Source organism: Arvicanthis niloticus, chromosome 2 (genome assembly GCF_011762505.2).
Source record: "Arvicanthis niloticus isolate mArvNil1 chromosome 2, mArvNil1.pat.X, whole genome shotgun sequence".
In the NCBI taxonomy this organism is placed as follows: Eukaryota; Metazoa; Chordata; class Mammalia; order Rodentia; family Muridae; genus Arvicanthis; species Arvicanthis niloticus.
The window spans coordinates 26,514,805-26,528,902 of record NC_047659.1 but is presented as its reverse complement, the minus strand read 5'-3'; the positions used below and the strand labels follow the sequence as shown (position 1 = coordinate 26,528,902).

General features: G+C 39.5%; 1 protein-coding gene across 10 annotated transcripts in view; it reads right to left on the bottom strand.

Annotated features, from left to right (window-relative positions):
* Positions 1-8,113: 8,113 nt before the first annotated feature.
* The window catches only part of Mbd5 (methyl-CpG binding domain protein 5), a 353,158-nt gene continuing 347,173 nt past the window's right edge, over positions 8,114-14,098 (bottom strand). For 9 of the 10 annotated variants that reach the window (XM_076928716.1, XM_076928718.1, XM_076928712.1 and 6 more), the window contains 2 exons: positions 11,375-11,450; positions 8,114-8,716 (listed from right to left, as the gene is read on the bottom strand). In XM_076928716.1, coding sequence (XP_076784831.1) covers positions 8,645-8,716; positions 11,375-11,450 — 148 coding nt within the window. In that variant the 3' untranslated portion in view covers positions 8,114-8,644. Of the gene's footprint in view, positions 8,717-11,374; positions 11,451-14,098 lie in introns of those variants that run through there. The other variant, XR_013108584.1, reaches the window with a different exon arrangement.

Sequence of the window (14,098 nt, the reverse complement as noted above, 5' to 3'; positions counted from 1 at the left end):
TCCATTAAAGTGGCCAACACCTGGGAGATTGCTTAAGCTACTTACTTGAGGCTGTATCATTCATTACCTGTTCACGGAATAACTAGAAGCTTAGCTTTCATATTAAGGTGGATATAGTTAGGCATTACATATATAACTATTGTAGTAATAACTACATTTATGTAGCACTTGGTGTATAGAGTTTATCCACATCAATTTCAGTAACACTCCAACAGTTTTATGAGGTAGCTTCTAAGTTCATTGATATTTCTCAGGTGATATGGAGGAACGGAGAGGTCCCACCCTAGCAGTCTGACCATAGGATTTTTCTAGTGAGTTATCCTATAAGATGGAGCCATTCAGTGATAATGACTGAGGCCTCGAATTTCTTATCTCAAATATATCCTCACCTGCCCTAAGGTCTGCATTGTTGGCTGTTTACATGTTTGAAGTCTAGCTATGTATGTGTAGAGCTGTACTCAATTTCACCGTGAAGCCAAGGCTTAGAAATTCCCACATTCTATCTCTGCCCTGGTTACTATAACCAACTCATGTAACCTCTTGGAGAAACAAATTTCTAAATTACTTCATTGGGGAATAGTTTTGCTGGCCCACTTCACTTCTGTTTGTAGCAACATGAATAGCAGAATCGATCCAGAAAACACCACAGCTAAGTCAGTCCAGAAACTTGGGGCTGGGAAGAGGAACCACAAAAGGCATCGCTGAGGATTCACTTGTGGTAGCATGACCCTGGAAAGGATACCTTGTCCTCTGTAGGGGCTTCCCAGGACTTCCAGTATTCTAGACAATGCTAGTGTCTGGCAGTCCCTTCTTCTGCCAGGGGGTCCCTTTGCTGATCAACATTTTTACATTGCAAGTTAGCAGTGCATGACATTATGAGTTTTATCTGTTCTGTCACCCAGTTTCAACACAATAAAGCAAGTGCCATTATTCTATTTTTCAGATGAAGGACTTGCCCAAAGTCAAGCTACCAGTTAGACTCAGAACCATATCTGAATGCATATCCATCAGGACTCTCTAGGGCTCAGCCTGTTACCATTATAATGGCCTGCATTCACGGAGGGTCCACTTCTGTGTACATGACCTCCTGTTACAGGAAAGGGACATTTGCTGGCCCAGAGGCCACTGGATCAGATACTTGTTATTGTTTGCTTTGTTGGTGTCTGTTTAATTTTTTGTAAACCAGTATGAGCTTTGAAGTGCCCCCAATTGCACTGTTCATTGAGCATAGAAAGTGTCTAATTGCGGATGGAGAGCTGGCTTAGCAGTTAAGAGCACTGACTGCTCTTCCAGAGGTCCTGAGTTCAATTCCCAGCAACCACATGGTGGCTCACAACCATCTGTAATGGGATCCAATGCCCTCTTCTGGTGTGTCTGAAGAAAGTGACAGTGTACTCACATACATTAAATAAATAAATAAATAAATAAATAAATCTTTAGGAAAAAAGTGACTAATTGTGGTTGGGATGTTTGCCAAACTCATGCATGCATGCATACATACATACATACATAGGTACGTACATACATGCATGCATGCATATATACATGCATACATACATACATAGGCTTGTATGTTTTCTCCTGATGGGGTGGATATCCAGCAGTCCAGTGGCCTACTGTAGGACCTAAGCACCTTTACTCTGCCCTCAGTCCTTCCACAATCTTCAGTGCTCCCTTGTACTTGGACATTGTGCACCGTTCATCATAGTTTCTTATTTCCCAGGAGGACAGACAGACAAGTTATTCATCCCAAAGGCCTGACCTACACTTACCTGTGTGCTCCGACCAGCTTCCTATCAGTAGTCCTAGCAAAATAGTCTAGGGATTTAAACCTCCCAACCTTTGGTAACCAGACTAGAAACACATTTGTTTTCCTACCTGTGAAAGGAAAGACAGGAGAAATAGGAATAAGCCTGCATCCAAGTGTGGTGTGCACAGATTACAGCCAACTGCGGTGTACACAGATTACAGCCAACTGCGGTGTGCACATACAACATTTCCTTATGACTGCAGCTCAGAAGCCTGTACCTAAAACGCGAGGGGTGAGCTCTCTTTTAGATTTTGGGCTATCTTGAACTTTAAAATATTTACATATATATAATGAGGTATATGGGAAGTAAACCCCAATTAATTTTATGTTTGTATTTTTTACATAATACACACTGAGGTAACTTAAAACAAAAATTTGGTTGCATCCCACTTTTGACTGTGAGTCATAGGTATGGGATTTTGTACCTTAGGTATGGTATTTTCTCTAAAATACTTTTGTATCTTGGAGGCTTTCAAAGGATTCAGATTAAGATTGTTCAATGTATATTAGAAACAGACACACACAAAGACTGGGATGGCATTTGATCGACAAATCTGAAAATTTACAGTAGGCTACTATTTAAAATAATTAGAAAGTTTATGCACTTGAAGAATGTTATTCTTCAGAAGAAATTTTCATGCTCTTCAGTTTTAACCTCTTTCATTGTGTGTGAGTTCACACACACAGGTGTGTTTGTGTGTGTGACTGGGATTTGACCCTAGAGCCTCGTATACACTAGGTAAGAGCTCTGCCACTGAATGACATTCCCAGGACCCTTTTCACTTTTCCTTTTGAGACAGGGTCTCACTCAGTTGCCTAGGCTTTGAAATCACTTCGTAGTCTTGAACTGGTAGGCTAGTCTTGAACTTTGCTCTTCCTGCCTCAGTTTTGGACTAGTATACCAGGCCCGGCTTTTTTCTCTGGTTCTTAACACTTTAGCCAGAATACTTTTCATAAAACACAAACCTAGTCATAGACTCTTTAAAAGCCCATACAACAGTTCCTTATCAATACACAGTGAAGAATCATGGTACTTGACTAGGCCCCCATGGTTCCTCCAGCATTTTCTTTCATGCTTTCTTTAAGCCTTAACACACACTATTCTGCTGTATCTAAGACATCTACATACTATCATGTATTACACATTCTTCTTTGCCCACTAATTGTGCTTTAACCCTTTATTCCCCCAAATAGAGTCAGCAGACATGTAATGTCCCTGTACTGTCTCCTTATATTTATTATACTTACATGTTTGTCTGTCTCATCTATCCATTCAGTGAAGGCAGAGGGTGGGCTTATTTTGCTTACCAGAATCTCCACTGCTTCATACATGGTGTCGCATATAATGGCACTTAGTAAAGATTTATTCAGTGAATAAATATAGCAATGATACCTGTAAGATCATCTGAATCACTTCCGTCAGATTGTTGAGAGGGTAACCTAAAACTACTGATACATACCCTGGTCTTCCTCCAAAACTACCCGAGCAAGGCAACTGTAGAGAACATGTATCGTGACCTCACAGGCAAAGGTGTCATCTTAGTCCAAAGAAAAGCATCCACACACCTATCTTGAACTTCCACCCCCTAAAGGTCCAAGGATTTTCTTGGGTCTCATAGTTAAGCAGGTATGTCCAATTTGCAGCCCAGTGGCACTGTGCCCCAGGATAGCCATAAATGTAGCCTAACACATTTGTAGATGGCACTGCAGTATCAAATGATGTTGAATATCCCTTGAAAAGTATCAAGTTCAACGTGTAGCCAATATTAATGCTTTCACTTCCTTAACTATGATGGATCAAGACAGACTCAGTTGACATCAATTTTGGCTACTTCTGGAATTAGGTTCCTAATTATTATATAATGCAAATCTGTTCACAGTTTACATATGCTCCCAAACTGGCTCAATTTAGGCAGTGTTTTCAAATTTCCAATTTGAACCCCTACACTCTTCTACTTTAGCAGATATTTGGTGCTGTCTAGTACACTGTTGATTGTTAGGACTTGGGAGAGGGTGTTACTGACAGAAAGGTGAGGAAAGGGACACAGTGAAACGTCTTAGAATGCACAAGGCAGCCCCTTCAATCAGAAATGACCTGGCCTCTATGTCACCAGTACCAAGGCTCAGAAGCCTAGTGTTGAGGTGACACTTGCTAGACTCTTGAGAAACAAAAGAGTTAAGGACTTTTCATTGACGTCATACTTTCTAAGATCCATGGGAACACAGCAGAAAAGAGGAGTAAGTAACAAATCAGGAAGCATGCTGGGACTCTTCCCTGCTTAATGTCTGGAAGGAAGATTGGTAGGTTCTCAAGTAGAATATCTGCCTTTGGAAAGTTTTTCTATGTTGATCCTTGACACAGATCATTGTATCTCCTATGGAAATCTCATTATGCACGGTATTTAGCACAGAGTTCAACAGCCTTGTATTTAAAAGGGGACTTCAGGAAAGTGGAACCATAGTTGGTTTTCACTTGAAAAGTTTCAGGCCATTTTCTTTTTCTAATGGTATAACCATCTAGATAAAAATATCCCTTTGAGTGAGATGCAAACTACTACTCTTCTATACAAATAGCCCAATGTATTTATACTTAATTCATGAAGGCATAATGTTACAAAAAACATTTGTATATTATGAAGCCATATGGCATCACATTTTCCAATTTATAGACAACTTTGTATTTACATAACAAATGATTAAATCAACCACTTTTTCGGGTTTATAAAAGGTCATTGAGGTACACACACAGTGTGTATAAAAGCAGATAAGACTGATCATACAAATTTACAGTAGATACAAATTAGCTTTTATATTTAAAGAGAACACTTTTGTCATTATTCCCCAGTTGTTAGCAGGATTTCCCATGATTCTACAGCTCACTGTTTTCTGGCTCACTGACTTGATTCTCACTTTTGGGTTGTTTACACAGATGAGTTGCTAATGTTCTGATATCTTTGGCTAATGCAAATATGATAGAGTGAGTCAAAGAAAAAGATCGACTAACAGCATTACAGCTATAAATTGTTATCTTCTGTTCATAACTTGAGTCTTGTATTATATCGCTCGGGCAAATGGTCAAAGGGAATTAGAGATTTAGAACCTTGGCCTTCTTTTCAGAAAGAATAATGCTACCAGCTTCCCAAGCATCTTCCCAGACCTTAGATCCTAATGGAAATGGCTTGCAACATGCAAGTGAAGACCACAGTCTGCATGGAAGGACGTCCTGGTTAACAACAATGTATTATTATCATCCTAAGTGAAAAAGCAACTCTGTGGTCTGAGAATCTTACAGAACCTTACAGAAGGTGAACTGTCAGCCTTAGCTCCTCCTACACAGCTGCACTGCTACAAAGTGAGAAGGCCACATTTACTTTAAAGACAGACAAAATAGAACTCTTGAGTCAGGGTCTTCAGAAATGACTAAACATGGCTCATGATATTATACGGGATGGATGTTCTTCAAGTATTTCCATTCAAAGTGTATCTCAAAAGTGTGTTCCAAAAAATGTTCCTTTAAACAGATTGTTAAAAACAAGTCCTAGGCTGCCTGTAATGCTACAGAACAAATCACACAAGGCCTTCTTAGTTAAGTTTTCCTCATTTAAAATAGTCTGTTGAAGTTACTTAGATGTGTGGTTTATTCTGTGTGCTTCCCAGAACCGTGAAGGGGCACGAAATGATTTACATTTCCTTTGGTACTTAGGACCACTATGTTCTAAAAAGGAAAAAAAAAATTCATTCTTTCCAAATGTTTCATTTTTTCTTTAAAAATGGTTATTTTAGAAAATATAAATTTTAGTAACATAAAAGTGTTAGTTTTCATTTTAAAATAATTTGGCTTCAGTACAACAAAGGAAATGGCTCTATGGGGAGAGGAAGTATGAGAGACCAATATTGTTAATTGTAAGGTAGATGTAACGTTTTAAAAAGTGTTACAGCCTTGCATGACCTAAAATCCTGACAGTATTTACATTCCCTGCTCACATGAAACCATGCAAGTGGACGAGGAAGGAGAAAGCCCCGTGTGGACAGGCTCTATCACATTGTGCACCCATAGGAAAGCCATGAGCAAGCGTGAGGTCAAGACGGAAACAGATTTACATGGTTTCCTGATGCAAAGTATATCATGGTGCGAATGGAAATACACAAAGAAGGTGTGGCCAAGTCGGTGTAAAGATGAAGGGCAAAGGCTGACTTGTCTTTTGTACAGCAACATGTAACACATGCAGACCCACCGGGCATACAAACACGTCCATGTCTATCTGAGAATACATACAACTATGGACACAAACAGGATGAAACAGGCTGATGCAAAGGAAACAAAAACAAAAACAAAAAAAAACAAAACCAATAGTGGCTTAAAGAGAGCAACTACATCAACCTGTAAGAAACATGTGTCCATTACATGACACAAAAGGTCACTTCCTGTGACTCTATGAAGGCCTAGGCAGTTTTGAGATCCTCCCTCTTGATAGTCACCCCCTTCCCCAAGGACAAACTGAACATACCACGGAAGGAAGTATTGATGCAGCTGTTTGCATCCCATCAGACTTGAGGATAAGGGTTAAGGTGAGAACAGAACAGATAGAAAGACACAAATATCTGAGGCGAAACCTCAGAACTTCGATATCAAAAGTGAGCCTGGTAAAGGACGGATGTGGTGGCACATGCCTTTAATCCCAGCACTTGGAAGGCTCAGGCAGGAGGATCTCTGTGTATTCCAGGACAGCCTCGTCTCGGTGTGGGCGTGTATGTCCTGTGGACTCTGAGTTTTGTCTCCTTTGTCCTGAGTTCCTGGAGTGCCGTTACCTGATGAGACTACAGAGTTTAAAAGGATGAGTGTCAGAAAGGAATAGCATCTTGGAGTCCAGAGCCTCCAGAAGTAGGGGACTTCTCCCAGCAGCTGAGTACAGGACTGGAGGACAGCCAATGCTCTCTGAGGTTTTGGGTGGAGGCTGGTTCTAAGAAAAAGAGATAACAGATCCTTTCTTCTGACAATCTCTAACTGAGGGGGTCTGAAATTTTGTTCATGCCACCATAGCACACCATGGTTATTGTTCATTACCTTGCACAGTTTTAGGTTTGTATATTTGTAGTGTAGTAATTTTCTACATTTATTTTACATTTCTCTTATTTAATGCAACATAAATAATTTGCTTAATAAGACTCAACCCACATATTTTGGCCACATTAACATATATGTATATATAAAAATAATCTTTGAATGATATAAATAATTCTTTAAATAAAATAAATCTGATATGTTACATAATACTAATAAAAATTACCATTGCTTGTGATGAATGAGACAAAATGTGGTTTGACTTTATGTTTCCATTCCTTATGTCTGTAGATGGTTTCAAAGTACAGCTTCTGCCTTCATGTGTGGAGATGAAAAGTTTTTCCAAGTTTTACTTTGTCAAATGTTATATGCAAAAAATAAATAAATAAATCCTTTGATTCTGAGCATCAATGATAGAAAATGATCAACAGGTGGCCATCAAAGACTTACTAAATAAATGATTGAGTAAAAACAGTTCATCTAAGTTTTTTTTAATTTTATAAAACTTAATCTGTTTTTTAAATGCCCTGAATGAGACAGCTATGTCACCTTTCCGAGGTAGGAAAGGGGGTGGAGAGACCGTAAGACCAGAGGAGAGGGCAGTGTGCTCCGGATGTGTCATGACCATCTCACCCATGAAATCACTGCAGCTGTGGCTATCTGCACAAAACCCACACAGGACTGAACATATCACTATTTCCCCATGAATGGCGGAAGGGCCCATGTTCCGCACTCCACCGGAGGGACAGTTAGCAGTTAATGACTGCTGGGTAGCCTCCTCATTTTCCCTCCTGGTGTAGCGAGAGACAAGTTGCCCTTGTGTCAGTAAATACATCTCCTCACCCCCTCACAGGCAAGGAGCTCTAATCAACCTCAGTAGGTCAGGCACAGGAACACAGCAAAGTAGGAGAACACTCACTGGCAAGAGCGCGGAGATAAAGAAGGGGTGGGGGAGCAGAAGTGACTCGAACTCATTGTATAAATGTATAAAACTGTAAGACAATGACAATGCAACATGGTTGAGATTATGAATTCTTGACTTAGGCCCCCTGAGCGTTTCTCTCTTCAGAAATTTGGGGGCTTCCTAGACACCCAAATCTCAGTCTAGTGTTTCTGGGCTGTCTAAAGAGACATTATAAGTGAACACGCAGTGGTATGCAGTGGACGCCATGACGTGTGTGTTACACCACCATGCCTTTTCTCTGCCGTTAAATACAAAACCAGCATCTTCTACATTATCATAGAAAAGCATTTAGGTTGTATTTTTATTTATCACTTTACACTGGTAGTCTCTGGTAGGTGTACTCCATAGAAACCAAAGATTTTTGTACACTATTTCTTTGTACAATAAAAGATAAAGTGTGCATTAAGTATGCTTGTACATGACAATATTGTACAATATTTACATTTCTAATATCGCCATGAAATTCTGTATTTTCTATATACAACACTGAAAATTCTTCAGAAACATTTGGACTATTTCTTATAATCACAATTTCAGTACAATAGAAAACGTTTCTCAGTGATCACTTGACCATTTACCGCTTTTTGTTCATACAGGGATTTTGATTGTTCTGTTTTGTTTTTGACATTCATTTTCCTTCCTGATCAACGCTCGTCTCCATCGCTGTTCCCTTTAGGGCCCTGTAGTGGTGGTAGCTATCTGCCATAGTTTACAGAGTGATCTAACAGTGGCCGCATGAATACCTACATAAAGGTGTGTCTGTGCATGCTCCTTTGATAAACACTGTGCATCAGTGGAACAGTCTCTGTTATCTGGAGATCTTCCTCCTCTTGGGTTTGGGAGGCCTCATTTGCCTGTCACCCTGTGGGATTTGGTGAACCTGGAAATAAGAAGGTGGGAAAAAACAACAGGAAGATTGAAATCCCAAACACCATATGACTTCTAATAAAGAAGTAGGGAGGAAAACAGTCTGCTTCACTTTCGGCCACTATATCCTGGGACACTTTAAAATTTTATGAAGACCTGAGTCTGTATGTACACTGTTTCTCTCAACAAGGGGTGGGAAACAGCAAAAGCTGATAGAGCAACACCCAGAAAACTCCACTGAACAGTGGAGCACACAGGAGTCGGAACTGTGTCCTGGAGAGCCAGGAAAACAATATCAAGTATCCAATCGTTCTTTTCATAACGCTACTTGTTTTATAACTGCTACAAAGTGTCAAAAATCAGAATTGCTACATGTAGCTCTGTCCAAGGATGTTGGTCCATGAGAAGAGTCAGCATGGACAATAGACCATCACTGCCATTCACTAGCAGGTCTGAGCTTGTGCAAACTGGGAAGAGTAATTCATAGACTGCCCTGGTATATACTAACAAAGGAACTAGAGGCATCTCATCCTGTGAGTCACATTGAGAGAGGGTTGAATGGTACCAAATACATTTTGAGGATCAGGAGGCAAATAATCAGATCTCCTAAGCTGTAACATGGCTACTGATGTCAGAGAATGAAGTAAGGTCCAGAAGGCAGAGTAGACCTAAAGCTGTGGCCAAAGTAAATGTTAAACAGCTAGCATTTGAAAACAAAGGCACTGTAGAATTTACCATGGTCTAAATACTTCGATCACAGATGATTTTTAACCTATTAACATGATGTCACAGGACTTAGAGTTAGGAAAACAATCAGTTGGTTTAATTATGTGTTTAGAATATAATGTTTAGGGGTTGGAGGCTAACTGTAAGTGCTTGCCAAATATGCATGAAGCCCCAGATTCAATTACCAACAATGAGCCAATTAAAATAAAGTTAGACAACACCAAATGTTTGTCTTTAATCTAAGGTAAAAGTCTTTTTTACAAATAGTATTTAAGACTTTAAGGTAATGCTCTAAGCTTCCCAGACTGCCTTTCTCCAGACCCTATCCACACATACTTTTAAAAACAAGCACACCTAAGATTCAGAAACGAGGAATTATTTAATTGAGGAAAGAGTCTTTATCCACAATAGCAGTTTAGTAGTTTGTGGATCAACTGTGGCCTGAAAACATGTTTCACTAGCTGTACAGTGTTTTTAATGTTTTTTTTTTTTTTTTTTTTTTTTTTGGTGTGTGCAAGTGCTTTAATATCTTTGAAACCATTGTAAACATGAGAAATTTTAGTTTTTGGTTCTCAAGAGAGTTGAGGCAAATCCAGTGCCCCTTCCCACATGGCTCAACTCTGCTCATCGTGAAGGAGAAAGTGTTTCTGAAGAATACATTCCAAGATTGCTCCATTAGGTGCCAATGCCTAGTAGCCACAAAGGCCAAATGTCCCAAGGCAGAGATTAATGAAACGAAAGCCAACCCATTCTTATCTTTTTCTTGGGAAAGTAAATTGTTTAATGCATTTCCTAACCTACTTGAGTTGAGGCCGTCTGGGCTCATAGGAGCTATGCTGACATTTCTTCATGCCTTCTCTCTCGTTAGTATTAAGCAGGATGCAAAGGTTATATGAACAGGAGAGTATCAAGTTCTCCACCAGGGGCGGTGGGCACTCCACCGAGAAGGGCTCTAGGCCCAGATGTGGCTGAGTGGAGTTGCACCATCCTCAGCAGGCACCAGAATCAAGTGAGGCATGACCTAGAATTGATGTTGCTCTCATTCCTGATCCTCTTTATTGACAGATACTATGCGCCTGTTTCTAGAGGATGTTGAGTTGATGGCCACTGGTCTAGACCTACAGGCTCACCAGGAAACTCAGTGTCATCCAGTCGTAGGTTAGATGAACACATTTCTATGACCCACACCAATGGCCACATCTTGAGGCCCACTAACTGTTACCCATCGTTAGGCAGCCATTGGATGGACGGTTAGTTTCAGATGACCTAAGTAAATGACTTGTCATTCCTACACACAGCCTGAAATAATTCTTCCTTTAAGGAGATTACTAAAATTATATTTATGTGTTTGAGTCTGTGTGTGATGGAGAGAAAGCTTTATACTTCTCATCTCAAACGACTGGATGCATAGTTCAACAACAACGTGAAGAGAAAGCACATCTCTTTCTCAGTCACAGGATTTACAGTTAGTAGTAACAGAAATTTGCACAAAACATTTTAATTTAAGGTAGCAGAAGGAAATAAGAAGTTAATATACCCTCAAGATTGACCAAACTTTTTTTTTTTTTTTTTGGACCAAACTGTTTTGTTTTTTTTTTTAAATGAATGGAGGGAGGTTGCATTGCTGAATATTTTGGTTACAGTGATGGTCACTGCTTCTCACAGCCAAATGCAGAAAGCTGGGGTTGGGACCTCACCATATTGCTGCTGACACTTGATGAACCTTTTTAAGAAAACAAAAGTTACTTATCTCAGAAAAACAATCCATAGCTAATACAGGCTCCCTTTCCTTAAATGCTTTTCTGCCACTGGTCTTTGCTTGCCTGGCAGTTTAGTATTGCTAGGAGAGTTGCTCCACAATGTTTAAGAGATTTTAACAAAAGAAGTGTTAATGCAATTTATTTTCAAAGAAACTAGTATAATGGAAAAAAATAAATTAACTTACAGTCCCAGACATTTTGTCCAGTTCGCTCATGGCCTCGTGAATAGCAGCTTCTAAATGGTTATTTAGCTTTCCACTTCTGGAATTAATAAAAACAACATGCCAAATTAACAATTAAAGAAACAAAAGCCTCAATTTAATTCCCTAATCAGAAGACAAAAATACCAATTCTATCAGAGAAAGTCCATCTAGATTCAGATTTGGGAAGTTCAGGCGATAAAGCATCACTCTGGGGTTCCCAGCACTGAACACTAACGATGAAAGTAACACCGCAGCTAAGGTTAACGCAGGAAGCCCACTCCACTGTGTGTTTCTTCTGCATTTTGATGAAGACTGGCTCAGGAGCTCTGTGGTCGCCAAACCTGTGCTTCCTACCAGGAAACAGGCTGTGGCTAGGACACCGGGGCTGAACTGCAAGCTCTGGCCACTAGGGAGCTCCCTCCGCCCTTTCTGGTTCATCTCAGCTAAGTAGAATTGAGCAAAAAGAAAGCTAAATTTTGGTGCATGGGTTAGGCTTATTACCTTGTTATACCCGAGGCTCGGAGGCTGGTTTTGCCAGTTTCCCTTAAACCGAAATGACGTGATCCTTTCAACAGACACACAATGATTGTCTCAGACGCCTCTGACTATTGCTTTTCGCTCAGCATTCCGAGAATAACATACCACACATGTCATGTTTTAAAAACCGGTATTGATGAAGCTGCGCCTGTTACTACAGTCAGGCAATTCTCTGCGGCTACACGGTCTTTGCCTACCCTACTTTATTTCTCCTCATTTACATATATAAATCGTACTCCTCAATCTTCTGAATATTCAGGCAATCTACTGGCGTTCATCCTATCAGGACAACTGATGGGAAAGCAGCTGAAGCAAACTCCTATAGCAGGCTATCAATTACCATGGCTTTCCAAGAGTTAAGTCCTATCTCTGGATAGATCTGCATGGAGATTGGAAATGTGCAGCTATGGGAGAAAGCACACTTTAACTTCAGCGGAATGCCTTCAGACAAAGTCTTTCCACTTACCACAGTGTTCCCTAGGCTTTATCCTTTATACACAATGACCTGACAATGCCTTTTTTTTTTTTTTCTGAGCTTTACAGATACTTAGTTATCTACCTTTGAGTATCACACTTCTAAACACACTATGAAGGCTCCATACATTTGCTAAGCGGTTTTGTCCAAAGTGAACATAAATGGTCCTACATCTTGTTAAAACAAATGTTCATTTAAGTCGGTTCAATTGGAAGGAAAGATCAACCTACTAACTTGAACCAGTTATAAGGATACCACCAACAATTCTCTCTAGCATTTGTTGCTCTTAATGATCTGGCCTGCCTGCCTGCCTGTCTGTCTGTCTGTCTGTCTGTCTGTCGTCTGTCTGTCTGTCTCCACTAATTAAAAAAAAAAAACTAAAAAATGCAGAGAAGTTCAGGAAAATCCCAACATACCCACTCTCCAGAATGGGTTGTTAATAAATTATATGTTCTTATTAAGTATTTTTTAATCAAAAAGATAAATCTAGTATTTCTACTTGGTCGGTATTTTCAGTCACACTCACTCTCATATGCCTTCCTAGCTCATGTTTTATATGATACACTATAGACAGAATTGCTTTATGTACTTATACATATAAAAACCTGTCATGATACACAATTCATCTTTCCCCACTCCTCTATCATCATTACCATCACCATCACCACCACCACCACCACCACCATTATTACTATTATTTTGAGACAGGGTCTTGCCAGTGTCAACCTGGAACTAACTCAGCATCCTCTGCCTCTGTGCTGGGGTGAGAGGCATGCATCACCACACCAGTATTCCAGTGTCTTTATTTCGGGCACTATTGTAGTTGACATAAATTTTTCATTCTTTCTTCCCAGTGCATAGCATTTTCATATATACACCTCCTGCCATTCCAGGGTAAGGGAGCCCTGCATCTTGTAGAGTCACTCTGCGTTGTTTTTCCAGTGAGGAGTTTGCTAAGTATGATCTCTGGTGGTTGGGAGGAAACTCAAATCCAGGTCTATGGAACCTTCTATGTTTGGCTATGCTGAGATTCCTGATAAAATAAATCATCCATGGGGAAATTGATCAATAATATCACACTTCCTGCAGTGCATTCAATAAGCTTATCTTTAATCTGTCTTTTGAACTGGATTAAAAATATATACTTATGTGTATGAGTTTCTTGTTTACAAGTATGTTTGTATACCATGCACATGCCTGGTAACCACAGAGGCCAAAATAAAGTGTTGGATTCCCTGGGACTGGATTTATAGATGGTTGTTAGCTCCTGTGTGGGTGCTAGAAATTGCGCCTCAGTCCTCTGGAAGAGCAGCCAGTGCTCTTAACTATTTCTCCAGTTTCCATATGCATTTGTTTCAAAGATATTTCATTTTTTATGTATTTTCATTATAACATATTATGGATTATAATGAACTATACCTAAAAAGTTCTACATAGCTAAAAAGAAGATAAAACATTTCACTAAAAAAATCCATTAGGGAATCTTGTTCTCTTCCCTTGAATCTTTTAAAATACATACATAAGTATATATTTTATTTATTTATTTATGAGTGTACAAGCCATGCATTTATATATAAATATATATATGTATATATATACATCTTTATAAATATTTATGTATGAGTGTACAAGCCATGTAAGTATATATACAGATATTTATAAATATTTATTTATGTGTGAGAGTGTACAAGTCT